The 13,329-nt window shown below is 43.0% G+C and overlaps 1 protein-coding gene and 2 long non-coding RNA genes across 11 annotated transcripts in view; 2 read left to right on the top strand and 1 right to left on the bottom strand.

The window, feature by feature from the left end:
• Positions 1–13,329, bottom strand: part of LOC118387291 (ubiquitin-protein ligase E3A-like) — a 51,413-nt gene that overhangs the window by 18,073 nt on the left and 20,011 nt on the right. For all 6 annotated transcript variants that reach the window (XM_052468259.1, XM_052468225.1, XM_052468270.1 and 3 more), the window contains exons 11-13: positions 12,630–12,785; positions 6,468–6,541; positions 4,782–4,925 (exon numbers count right to left, since the gene is read on the bottom strand). In XM_052468259.1, the coding sequence (XP_052324219.1) occupies positions 4,782–4,925; positions 6,468–6,541; positions 12,630–12,785 (374 nt within the window). The remainder of the gene's footprint in view (positions 1–4,781; positions 4,926–6,467; positions 6,542–12,629; positions 12,786–13,329) is intronic.
• LOC127908806 (uncharacterized) lies at positions 2,144–4,398 on the top strand. Of its 4 annotated transcripts, none has more exons than XR_008068522.1 (3): positions 2,144–2,287; positions 2,916–2,981; positions 4,099–4,398. It is a non-coding gene; the product is annotated as an uncharacterized LOC127908806 (long non-coding RNA). The 4 variants fall into 4 exon arrangements; XR_008068545.1 differs by having other exon boundaries at positions 2,916–3,047; positions 4,132–4,398; XR_008068532.1 differs by lacking the exon at positions 2,916–2,981 and adding an exon at positions 2,520–2,585.
• The window catches only part of LOC127908811 (uncharacterized), a 925-nt gene continuing 427 nt past the window's right edge, over positions 12,832–13,329 (top strand). Inside the window, exon 1 of the long non-coding RNA XR_008068549.1 lies at positions 12,832–13,077. This is a non-coding gene — a long non-coding RNA (uncharacterized LOC127908811). The remainder of the gene's footprint in view (positions 13,078–13,329) is intronic.

Here is a 13,329-nt window from a genome sequence, read left to right as displayed (position 1 = left end):
TAATTCTGTTGCATTTAAGGTCCCCAAGAACACAGTGGCCTCCATCATTCTTAAAGGGAAGAAGTTTGGAACCACCAAGACTCTTTCTAGAGTTGGCCACCCAGCCAAACTGAGCAATCGGGGGAGAAGGGCCTTGTTCAGGGAGGTGACCAAGAACCCAATGGTCACTCTGACAGAGCTCTAGAGTTCCTCTGTGGAGATGGGAGAACATTCCAGAAGGACAACCATCTCTGCAGAACACCAATCAGACGTTTATGGTGGAATGGCCAGACGGAAGCCACTCCTCAGTAAAAGGCACATGACAGCCCACTTGGAGTTTGCCAAAAGGCACCTAAAGACTCTCAGACCATGAGAAACAAGATTCTCTGGTCTGATGAAACCAAGATTGAACTCTTTGGCCTGAATGCCAAGCATCATGTCTGGAGTAAACCTGGCACCATCCCTACGGTGAAGCATGGTGGTGGTAGCATCATGCTGTGGGGATGTTTTTCAGCAGCAGGGACTGGGAGACTAGTCAGGATCGAGGGAAAGATTAACAGAGCAAAGTACAGAGAGATCCTTGATGAAAAACTAGCCCAGGAACTCAGACTGGGGAGAAGGTTCACCTTCCAACAGGACAACAACCCTAAGCACAAGGCCAAGACAAGGCAGGAGTGGCTTTGGGACAAGTCTCTGAATGTCCTTGAGTGGCCCAGCCAGAACTTGAACCCGATCGAACATCTCTGGAGAGACCTGAAAACAATTGTGCAGCAACGCTCCCCATTCAACCTGACAGAGCTTGAGAGGATCTGCAGAGAAAGGGAGGAGAACCTCCCCAAATACAGGTGTGCCAAGTTTGTAGCGTCATTCCCAAGAAGACTCCAGGCTGAAATCACTGCCAAAGGTTCTTCAACAAAGCACAGAGTAAAGAGTCTGAATATTCATGGTAATGTGATCCGTTTTTTAAATTTGTGTGCGCAGCCGTCTTCATCGACCTGGCCAAGGCTTTCGACTCTGTCAATCGCCATATTCTTATCGGCAGACTCAATAGCTTTGGTTTCTCTAATGACTCCCTCGCCTGGTTCACCAACTACTTTGCAGACAGAGTTCAGTGTGTCAAATAGGAGGGCATGTTGTCCGGACCTCTGTGACAGTCTATGTGGGTAACACAGGGTTCAATTCTCGAGCCGACTCTTTTCCCTGTATATATCAATGATGTCGCTCTTGCTGCTGGTGATTCCCTGATCTACCTCTACGCAGACGACACCATTCTGTATACATCTGGCCCTTCCTTGGACACTGTGCTAACTACCCTCTAAACAAGCTTCAATGCCATAAAACACTCCTTCCGTGGCCTCCAACTGCTCTTAACTGCTCTCTACTCAGCAAACTGGATGCAGTCTATCACAGTGCAATCCATTTTGTTACCAAATCAGCTTATACCACCCACCACTCACTGCCACCTGTATGCTCTAGTCGGCTGGCCCTCGCTACATATTTGTCGCCAGACCCACTGGCTCCAGGTCATCTATAAGTCTATGCAGGTAAAGCTCCGCCTTATCTCAGTTCACTGGGCACAATAACAACACCCATCCGTAGCACGCGCTCCAGCAGGTGTATCTCACTGATCATCCCCAAAGCCAACACCTCATTTGGCCGCCTTTCCTTCCAGTTCTCTGCTGCCAGTGACTGGAACGAATTGCAAAAATCGCTGAAGTTGGAGACTTTTATCTCCCTCACCAACTTTAAACATCAACTATCTGAGCAGCTAACCGATCGCTGCAGCTGTACATAGTCCATCTGTAAATAGCCCACCCAATCTACCTACCTCATCCCCATACTGTTTTTATTTATTTACTTTTCTGCTCTTTTGCACACCAGTATCTCTACTTGCACATCATCATCTGCTCATTTATCACTCCAGTGTTAAACTGCTAAATTGTAATTATTCACTCCTATGGCCTATTTATTGCCTACCTCCTCATACTTTTACACACACTGTATATAGACTTTCTTTTCTCTACTCTGTCATTGACTTGTTTGTGTTATTGGCTTGTTTATTGTTTACTCCATGTGTAACTCTGTGTTGTCTGTTCACACTGCTATGCTTTATCTTGGCCAGGTCGCAATTGTAAATGAGAACTTGTTCTAAACTAGCCTACCTGGTTAAATAAAGGTGTTCTCAACTGGCCTACCTGGTTAAATAAAGGTGTTCTCAACTGGCCTACCTGGTTAAATAAAGGTGTTCTCAACTGGCCTCCCTGGTTAAATAAAGGTGTTCTCAACTGGCCTACCTGGTTAAATAAAGGTGTTCTCAACTGGCCTAACCTGGTTAAATAGAGGTGTTCTCAACTGGCCTACCTGGTTAAATAAAGGTGTTCTCAACTGGCCTACCTGGTTAAATAAAGGTGTTCTCAACTGGCCTACCTGGTTAAATAAAGGTGTTCTCAACTAGCCTACCTGGTTAAATAAAGGTGTTCTCAACTAGCCTACCTGGTTAAATAAAGGTGTTCTCAACTGGCCTACCTGGTTAAATAAAGGTGTTCTCAACTGGCCTACCTGGTTAAATAAAGGTGTTCTCAACTGGCCTCCCTGGTTAAATAAAGGTGTTCTCAACTAGCCTACCTGGTTAAATAAAGGTGTTCTCAACTGGCCTACCTGGTTAAATAAAGGTGTTCTCAACTAGCCTACCTGGTTAAATAAAGGTGTTCTCAACTAGCCTACCTGGTTAAATAAAGGTGTTCTCAACTGGCCTCCCTGGTTAAATAAAGGTGTTCTCAACTGGCCTCCCTGGTTAAATAAAGGTGTTCTCAACTGGCCTATCTGGTTAAATAAAGGTGTTCTCAACTAGCCTATCTGGTTAAATAAAGGTGTTCTCAACTGGCCTACCTGGTTAAATAAAGGTGTTCTCAACTGGCCTACCTGGTTAAATAAAGGTGTTCTCAACTGGCCTACCTGGTTAAATAAAGGTGTTCTCAACTGGCCTCCCTGGTTAAATAAAGGTGTTCTCAACTGGCCTCCCTGGTTAAATAAAGGTGTTCTCAACTGGCCTACCTGGTTAAATAAAGGTGTTCTCAACTGGCCTATCTGGTTAAATAAAGGTGTTCTCAACTGGCCTATCTGGTTAAATAAAGGTGTTCTCAACTGGCCTATCTGGTTAAATAAAGGTGTTCTCAACTGGCCTATCTGGTTAAATAAAGGTGTTCTCAACTGGCCTCCCTGGTTAAATAAAGGTGTTCTCAACTGGCCTCCCTGGTTAAATAAAGGTGTTCTCAACTGGCCTCCTGGTTAAATAAAGGTGTTCTCAACTGGCCTCCCTGGTTAAATAAAGGTGTTCTCAACTGGCCTCCCTGGTTAAATAAAGGTGTTCTCAACTGGCCTACCTGGTTAAATAAAGGTGTTCTCAACTGGCCTACCTGGTTAAATAAAGGTGTTCTCAACTGGCCTCCTGGTTAAATAAAGGTGTTCTCAACTGGCCTACCTGGTTAAATAAAGGTGTTCTCAACTAGCCTACCTGGTTAAATAAAGGTGTTCTCAACTGGCCTATCTGGTTAAATAAAGGTGTTCTCAACTGGCCTATCTGGTTAAATAAAGGTGTTCTCAACTGGCCTCCCTGGTTAAATAAAGGTGTTCTCAACTAGCCTCCTGGTTAAATAAAGGTGTTCTCAACTGGCCTACCTGGTTAAATAAAGGTGTTCTCAACTAGCCTACCTGGTTAAATAAAGGTGTTCTCAACTAGCCTACCTGGTTAAATAAAGGTGTTCTCAACTAGCCTACCTGGTTAAATAAAGGTGTTCTCAACTGGCCTCCTGGTTAAATAAAGGTGTTCTCAACTGGCCTCCTGGTTAAATAAAGGTGTTCTCAACTGGCCTACCTGGTTAAATAAAGGTGTTCTCAAATGGCCTACCTGGTTAAATAAAGGTGTTCTCAAATGGCCTACCTGGTTAAATAAAGGTGTTCTCAACTGGCCTACCTGGTTAAATAAAGGTGTTCTCAACTGGCCTACCTGGTTAAATAAAGGTGTTCTCAACTGGCCTACCTGGTTAAATAAAGGTGTTCTCAACTAGCCTACCTGGTTAAATAAAGGTGTTCTCAACTGGCCTACCTGGTTAAATAAAGGTGTTCTCAACTGGCCTACCTGGTTAAATAAAGGTGTTCTCAACTGGCCTACCTGGTTAAATAAAGGTGTTCTCAACTGGCCTCCCTGGTTAAATAAAGGTGTTCTCAACTGGCCTACCTGGTTAAATAAAGGTGTTCTCAACTGGCCTACCTGGTTAAATAAAGGTGTTCTCAACTGGCCTCCCTGGTTAAATAAAGGTGTTCTCAACTGGCCTCCCTGGTTAAATAAAGGTGTTCTCAACTAGCCGACCTGGTTAAATAAAGGTGTTCTCAACTGGCCTACCTGGTTAAATAAAGGTGTTCTCAACTGGCCTACCTGGTTAAATAAAGGTGTTCTCAACTGGCCTACCTGGTTAAATAAAGGTGAAATGAAAAAAATAATAAAAAAATGCGATAAATGTGAAAAAAAAGTATAAAACCTGTTTTTGCTTTGTCATTGTGGGTTATTGCGTAAAAACATTTTAGAATAAAGCTGAAACTAAACAAAATGTGGAAAAAGGGGTATAAATACTTTAGAATATGGATTATAAAAAAAATATATATAATAAATAAATACATAAAGTCTGAGCTATGTCCCACATGGCATAATAAACACCCGTTTGGGTCAAAAGCAGGACTCTGGTCAGTAGTCGTGCACCATATAGGGACCATGATGCCATTTGGCACCCGAGGCCTGGTCTCACCTGTCTGTGTCGGGGCCGTTCTTGGCGATGATCATCTTTAACTTGCCCAGGCCTCCTACGGGTGCTCTGTCAGTCCCCGTAGTAAACTGGAGGAACAGTCTCTTATCCTCCTCACCAAACGAATGCACCGTCTCCCAGAAGTCTCTATGAGTGAGAAATAAAGGAAAACAATTAAACATTGTTTTTTTTGTTGGTCTGGGTGAATATGGAATCTGTATTCCACGTTTTCCTAATAAAAACAGCAGTGGCTTCGGTATGTGACAAAACACACACACACACACACACACAAAATGGTCAAAAGTATGTGGACATTCTTTCAAACTAATAAGTAATAAGGCCCGAGAAGGTATATGGCCAACGGGGCTGTTCTTATGCACGACGCAACGTGGAGTCCTTAGCCGTGGTATATTGACCATATACCACAAACCCCCAAGATGCCTTATTGCTATTATAAACTGGTTCCCAACATAATTAGAGCTGTAAAAATACATGTTTTGTCGTACCAGTGGAATTCGGTCTGGCTGATATACCATATATATAGCGTATTAACGATAGATCATACATGATGCCAGGAGAACGCTACTTGCCCGAATCCATAGTGCCCACTGTAAAGTTTGGTGGAGGAGGGATAATGGTCTGGGGCTGTTTTTCATGGTTTGGACTAGGCCTCCCAGTGAAGGGAAATCTTAACACTACAGCCTACAACAACATTCTAGATGATTCTGTGCCTTCAACTTTGTGGAAACAGTTTAGGGAAGGCCCTTTCCTGTTTCAGCATGACAATGCCCCAGTCCACAAAGTGAGATCCATACAGAAATGGCTTGTCGAGATCGGTGTGGAAGAACTTGACTGGCCTCCACAGAGCCCTGACCCGAACCCCATCGAACACCTTTGGGATGAATTGGAACGTCGACTGGCCTAATCACCAAACATCAGTGCCCGACCTCACTAATGCTCTTGTGGCATTAGGAAGCAAGTCCCCGCAGCAATGTTCCAACATCTAGTGGAAAGCCTTCCCAGAAGAGTGGAGGCTGTTATAGCAGCAATGTTCCAACATCTAGTGGAAAGCCTTCCCAGAAGATTGGAGGCTGTTATAGAAGCAAAGGGGGAACCAACTCCTTATTAATGCCCATGATTTTGGAATGAGATGTTAGACGAGCAGATGTCCACATACTCTTGGTCATGTGGTGTATATACACAGAACAAAAATATAAATGCAACAATTTCAAAGACTTTACAGAGTTGCAGCTCATATGAGGAAATCAGTCAATTGAAATAAATAAATTAGGCTCTATGGATTAGACATGACCGGGAATACAGATATGCATCTGTTGGTCACAGATACCTTATAAAAATAAAATGCAAATTAATTACTTAAAAATCATACAATGTGATTTTCTGGATTTTTGTTTTAGATTCCGTCTCTCACAGTTGAAGTGTACCTATGATAAAAATTACAGACCTCCACATGCTTTGTAAGTAGGAAAACCTGTAAAATTGGCAGTGTATCAAATACATGTTCTCCACACTGTATATGTATATGTATATATATATATATAATATAATGAAAGTGATATATGCAGATATATTATTCAAGAGAGAAATTGAAAGAGATCTTTGTATAAAAATATAGAAATCATTGTCACAACATGGTAATAAATGACATCAAAAACATGTTTTTTTTACTTAATAATGCGACAATCCTTGCTGTAGCCTCCGTCATACTCTGTCGTTTCTTCAAGCGCTTGAAAGTCTAAATTCTGAGGAGGTAAGAACACAAGAGACAGTTAAGATCAAGCTACATCAGGTGGCATAGAAAACAATAGTGCAGCTATGGATTTAATTGTCATATTTTATTGATGATATACATAAAATACTGTAATGTCAGAGGGGAAGAAAAATTGTAACATTTGTAAAAAAAAAAAAAAAAGAATTATAATTTAAAAAAAGACTAATATATCTTGATTAGATAAGTATTCAACACCCTGAGTTAATACATGTTAGAATCACCTTGGGCAGTGATTATAGTGCCGAGTCTTTCTGGGTAAGTCTCTAAGAGCGTTCCACACCCGAATTGTGCAACATTCTTCAAGCTCTGTCAAATTGGTTGTTCGTCATTGCTAGACAATCATTTTCAGGTCTAGAAATAGATTTTCAAGCAGATTTATGTCAAAACTATCTTGGACACTCAGGAACATTCACTGTTTTCTTGGTAAGCAACTCCAGTTTAGATTTGGCCTTGTGTTTTAGGTTAATGTCCCGCTGAAAAGGTGAATTCATCTCCTAGCGTCTGGTGGAAAGCAGACTGAACCAGGTTTTCCTTTAGGATTTTACCTGTGCTTAGCTTAGCTTTCTTCTCCCCAGTCCTTTACAATTACAAGCATACCCATAACATGATGCAGCCACCACTATGCTTGAAAATATGGAGAGTGGTACTCAGTAATGTATTGTATTCAAATAATGTGTTGTATTCAAGATAAAAAGTGAATTGCTTTGCCAATGTTTTTGCAGTATTACTTTAGTACCTTGTTGCAAACAGGATGCATGTTTTGGAATATTTTTTTTTAAATTCTGCACAGGCTTCCTTTTCACTCTGTCATTTAGGTTAGTAGTGTGGAGTAACTACAATGTTTTTATTTAACCTATATTTAACTAGGCAAGACAAATTCTTATTTACAATGACGGCCTACCCCGGCCAAACCCTAACCCAGACAACGCTGGGCCAATTGTGCGCCGCCCTATGGGCCTCCCAATCACAGCCGGTTGTGATACAGCCTAGAATCGAACCAGGGTGTCTGAAGTGACGCCTCTAGCACTGAGATGCAGTGTCTTAGATCGCTCGGGAGCCTGTGTGTTGTTGATCCATCCTCATACTACTAAGCTATTCGGAATTGTTTTAATAAGGTCACACCAAGGATCATTTTGCTATTTGATTGACCTAATTTGCCCATAGAAACACATTGAATAACAGATTCACTACACAAAATATTTAAAAAATATATATATCGAACGGAAGTTTGTTCTGAAGTGTCTGTCTTGTATCTGAGAGATAGAAGATCAGGAAAGACATTTAACGCCTTATTGTCACTAGCCTCCATATACAGTGCAATCAGAAAGTATTCAGACCCCTTGACTTTTTCCACATTATGTTACATGGCTAATTATTCTAATATGGATTTTTTTCCACTCATAAATCTACACACATAATGACGAAGCAAAAATAGGATTTTAGAAACGTTCGCAAATTCATTCAAAACTTAAATATTACATTTACGTAAGTATTCAGACTTTTTACTTAGTACTTTGTTGAAGCACCTTTGGCAGCGATTACAGCCTGGAGTCTTCTTGGGTGAGACGCTACAAGCTTGGCACACCTGTATTTGGGGAGTTTCTCCCATTCTTCTCTGCAGATCCTCTCAAGCTCTGTCATGTTGGATGGGGAGCGTCGCTGCACAGCTATTTTCAGGTCTCTCCAGAGAAGTTCGATCGGGTTCAAGTCCAGGCTCTGGCTGAGCCACTCAAGGACATTCAGAGACTTTCCCCGAAGCCAATACTGCGCTGCCTTGGCTGTGTGCTTAGGGTCATTGTCCAGTTGGAAGGTGAACCTTTGCCCCAGTCTGAGGTCCTGAGCGCTCTGGAGCAGGTTTTCATCAAGGACCTCTCTGTACATTGTTACGTTCATCTTTCCCTCGATCCTGACTAGTCTCCCAGTCCCTGCTGCTGAAAAACATCCCCACAGCATGATGCTACCACCACCATGCTTCACCGTAGGGATGGTGCCAGGTTTCCTCCAGATGTGATGCTGCCACCACCATGCTTCACTGTAGGGATGGTGCCAGGTTTCCTCCAGATGTGATGCTGCCACCACCATGCTTCACTGTAGGGATGGTGCCAGGTTTCCTCCAGATGTGATGCTGCCACCACCATGCTTCACTGTAGGGATGGTGCCAGGTTTCCTCCAGATGTGATGCTTGGCATTCAAGCCAAGGTTTCATCAGAACAGAGAATCTTGTTTGTCATGGTCAGAGTCCTTTAGGTGCCTTTTGGCAAACTCCAAACGGGCTGTCATGTGCTTTTTACTGAGGAGTGGCTTCCGTCTGGCCATTCCACCATAAATGTCTGATTGGTAGAGTGCTGCAGTCCTTCTGGAAGGTTCTACCACCTCCACAGAGGAACTCTGGAGCTCTGTCAAGAGTGACCATCGGGTTCTTGGTCACCTCCCTGACCAAGGACATTCTCCCTCGATTGCTCAGCGGCCAGCTATAGGAAGGGTCTTGGTGATTCCAAACTTATTCCATTTAAGAATGATGGAGGTCACTGTGTTCTTCAATGCTGCAGAAATGTTTTGGTACCCTTTCCCAGATCTGTGCATCGACACAATTCTGTCTCGAAAATTCCTTCGACCTTATGGCTTGGTTTTTGCTCTGACATACACTGACAGGGAGGTAAGGCAATAAATAGGCCGCAGTGGTGAAGTAATTACAATTTAGCAATTAAACACTGGAGTGATAGATGTGCAGAAGATGAATGTGCAAGTAGAGATACTGGGGTGCAAAGGAACAAAAAATAAATAACAATATGGGGATGAGGTATTTGGACGGCCTACTTACAGATGGGCTATGTACAGGTACAATGGTCTGTGAGCTGCTCTGACAGCCAATGCTTAAAGTTAGTGAGGGAGATATGAGTCTCCAGCTTCAGTGATTTTTGCAATTTGTTCCAGTCATTGGCAGCAGAGAACTGGAAGGAAAGGCGGCCAAAGGAGGAATTGGCTTTGGGGGTGACCAGTGAAATATACCTGCTGGAGCGCGTGCTACGGGTGGGTGCTGCTATGGTGACCAGTGAGTTGAGATAAGGCGGAGATTTACCTAGCAAAGACTTATAGATGACCTAGAGCCAGTGGGATGGCGATGAATATGAAGCGAGGGCCAGCCAACGAGAACATACAGGGCTTTGGTGACAAAACGGATGGCACTGTGATAGACTGCATCCAAATTGCTGAGTAGAGTGTTAGAGGCTATTTTGTAAATGACATCCCCAAAGTCAAGGATTGATAGGATAGTCAGTTTTACGAGGGTATGTTTGGCAGCATGAGTGAAGGATGCTTTGTTGCGAAATAGGAAGCCGATTCTAGATTTAATTTTGGGATTGGAGATGCTTAATGTGAGCCTGTAAGAAGAGTTTACAGTCCAACCAGACATCTAGATATTTGTAGTTGTCCACATATTCTAAGTCAGAACCATGCGGGCAGCAATCGATTGAAGAGCATGCATTTAGTTTTACTTGAATTTAACAGCAGTTGGAGGCAGTTGTATTGCATTGGAGCTCGTCTGGAGGTTAGTTAACACAGTGTACAAAGAAGGGCCAGAAGCATACAGAATGGTGTCGTCTGCATAGAGGTGGATCAGAGATTCACCAGCAGCAAGAGTGACATGTTTGATGTATACAGAGAAAAGAGTCGGCCCCAAGAATTGAACCCTGTGGCACCCCCATAGAGACTGCCAGAGATCCGGACAACAGGCCCTCCAATTTGACACATTGAACTCTGTATGAGAAGTAGTGATATATACAGAGAAAAGAGTCGGACCGAGAATTGAACCCTGTGGTACCCACATAGACTGTCACAGAGGTCCGGACAACATGCCCTCCTATTTGACACACTGAACTCTGTCTGCAAGGTAGTTGGAGAACCAGGCGATGCAGTCATTAGAGAAACCAAGGCTGTTGAGTCTACCGATAAGAATATGGTGATCGACAGTCGAAAGCCTTGGCCAGGTTGATGAAAACAGCTGCACAGAACTGTCTTTTATCGATGGCGGTTATGATATCGTTTAGGGATATGGTCACTAGTGTAACCGGAAGGAGAGGCCTCATTTAAATACAGTAAATTCATTATCCTTAAGCCAGGTTTAAGTCAGGCCAATCACATCAAGATTACGATCAGGATTAGTTCATTGACTATAACTACCTTGGAAGTGAGGGATCTAACCTTGAGCGGAGACCAACTCGGAAACCAGATACATAGCGGAGGACGTATGGTGGGATACAAAATGGTCGGTGATCTGTGTGTTAACTTGTCTTTCAAATACCTTAGAAAGGCAGGGTAGGATACATATAGGTCTGTAACAGTTTGGGCCTAGAGTGTCTCCCACTTTGAAGAGGAGGATGACCACGGCAGCTTTCCAATCTTTGGGAATCTCAGATGATACGAAAGAGAGGTTGAACAGGCTAGTAATAGGGGTTGCAACAATTTGGCAGATCATTTTAAAAAGAAAGGGTCCAGATTGTCTTGCCCAGATGATTTGTAGGGGTCCAGATTGTCTTGCCCAGCTGATTTGTAGGGGTCCAGATTGTCTTGCCCAGCTGATTTGTAGGGGTCCAGATTGTCTTGCCCAGCTGATTTGTAGGGGTCCAGATTGTCTTGCCCAGCTGATTTGTAGGGGTCCAGATTGTCTTGCCCAGCTGATTTGTAGGGGTCCAGATTGTCTTGCCCAGCTGATTTGTAGGGGTCCAGATTGTCTTGCCCAGCTGATTTGTAGGGGTCCAGATTGTCTTGCCCAGCTGATTTGTAGGGGTCCAGATTGTCTAGCCCAGCTGATTTGTAGGGGTCCAGATTGTCTTGCCCAGCTGATTTGTAGGGGTCCAGACTGTCTAGCCCAGCTGATTTGTAGGGGTCCAGATTTTGCACCCATTTCAGATCATCCGCTATCTGGATTTGGGTGAAGGAGAAATGGGGAGGCTTGGGCAAGTTGCTGTGGGGGGTGCAGGGCTGTCGACCAGGGTATGGGTAGCCAAGTGGAAAGCATGGCCAGCCGTAGAAAAATGCTTATTGAAATTCTCAATTTGTGGATTTATCAGCGGTGACAGTGTTTCCTAGCTTCAGTGCAGTGGGCAGCTGGGAGGAGGTGTTCTTATTCTCCATGGACTTTACAGTGTCCCAGAACCTTTTGGAATTTGTGCTTCAGGATGCAAATTGCTGTTTGAAAAAGCTAGCCTTTGCTTTCCGAACTGCCTGTGTATATTGGTTTCCAACTTCCCTGAAAAGTTGCATATTGCGGGGGCTATTCGATGCTAATGCAGTACGCCACAGGATGTTTTTCTGCTGGTCAAGGGCAGTCAGGTCTGGGGCGGCAGGGTAGCCTAGTGGTTAGAGCGTTGGACGAGTAACCGGAAGGTTGCACGTTCAAACCCCGAGCTGACAAGGTACAAATCTGTCGTTCTGCTCCTGAACAAGGCAGTTAACTCCACTGTTCCTAGGCCGTTATTGAAAATAAGAATTTGTTCTTAACTGACTTGCCTAGTTAAATAAAGTTCAAATAAAGGTGAAATAAATTAAACTACAGGAGGTTTGTGTAAGACTGATTTTCGGTCTAGCTTCACCTTTCCCCGCAGAAGTGTTACAGATATCTATAGCTTAAAGTGACAGATTGTTATGGGGATTTTTTATTATTATGCTAATTTTGATTTCCGTGCATCAACCGGAAGGGGGTTGAGCAAAAAAAAAAATCCCTGAAATTATTTAGGCTTGCCATAACAAAGGGTTTGAATACTTATTGACTCAAGACATTTCAGCTTAAACATATTTTATTAATTTGTACAAATTTTCGGGAAAAATAATTCCACTTTGACATTATGGGGTATTGTGTGTAGGCCAGTGACATAAAAGAAAAAAAAAAAAATATATATATATATTTTAAAATCTCAGTAATAATCCATTTTATGTTCAGGATGTAACAACAAAAATGTGGAAAAAGTCAAGGGATGAGAATACTTCATGAAGGCACTGCATTCATGCCTATTACTGTTTTTTAGGCTTAAAGTGAAATTCCTAAGAAAAATCCTACTTACCCTGCTTCCACAGATCAGTAGCTCCACTTCCTCAGGTCTAAATAAACACTTGAGAGGCGACTCATTGGTGACCATCTGGAAGCCCCTTCTGAAGGCTTTGAACTGGCGCTCCACACTCTTATTAAGTATGTAATCACTATACAGAGACACAAATTCCTGGAGATCACAGATAGGAAACAGTCAAAACAATGTCATCATTCACTTCAGTGGTCCTGTGATAGACTAGATACTTCAGTGGTCCTGTGATAGACTAGATACTTCAGTGGTCTTGGATAGACTAGATACTTTAGTGGTCCTGTGATAGACTAGATACTTCAGTGGTCTTGGATAGACTAGATACTTTAGTGGTCCTGTGATAGACTAGGTACTTCAGTGGTCCTGTGATAGTCTAGATACTTCAGTGGTCCTGTGATAGACTAGATACTTCAGTGGTCCTGTGATAGACTAGGTACTTCAGTGGTCCTGTGATAGACTAGATACTTCAGTGGTCCTGTGATAGACTAGATACTTCAGTGGTCCTGTGATAGACTAGATACTTCAGTGGTCCTGTGATAGACTAGATACTTCAGTGGTCCTGTGATAGACTAGATACTTCAGTGGTCCTGTGATAGACTAGATACTTCAGTGGTCCTGTGATAGACTAGATACTTCAGTGGTCCTGTGATAGACTAGATACTTCAGTGGTCCTGTGATAGACTAG

The sequence above is a fragment of the Oncorhynchus keta genome, chromosome 1 (assembly GCF_023373465.1).
Source record: "Oncorhynchus keta strain PuntledgeMale-10-30-2019 chromosome 1, Oket_V2, whole genome shotgun sequence".
Taxonomy (NCBI): Eukaryota; Metazoa; Chordata; class Actinopteri; order Salmoniformes; family Salmonidae; genus Oncorhynchus; species Oncorhynchus keta.
This window is presented reverse-complemented; position numbering and strand designations above follow the sequence as displayed.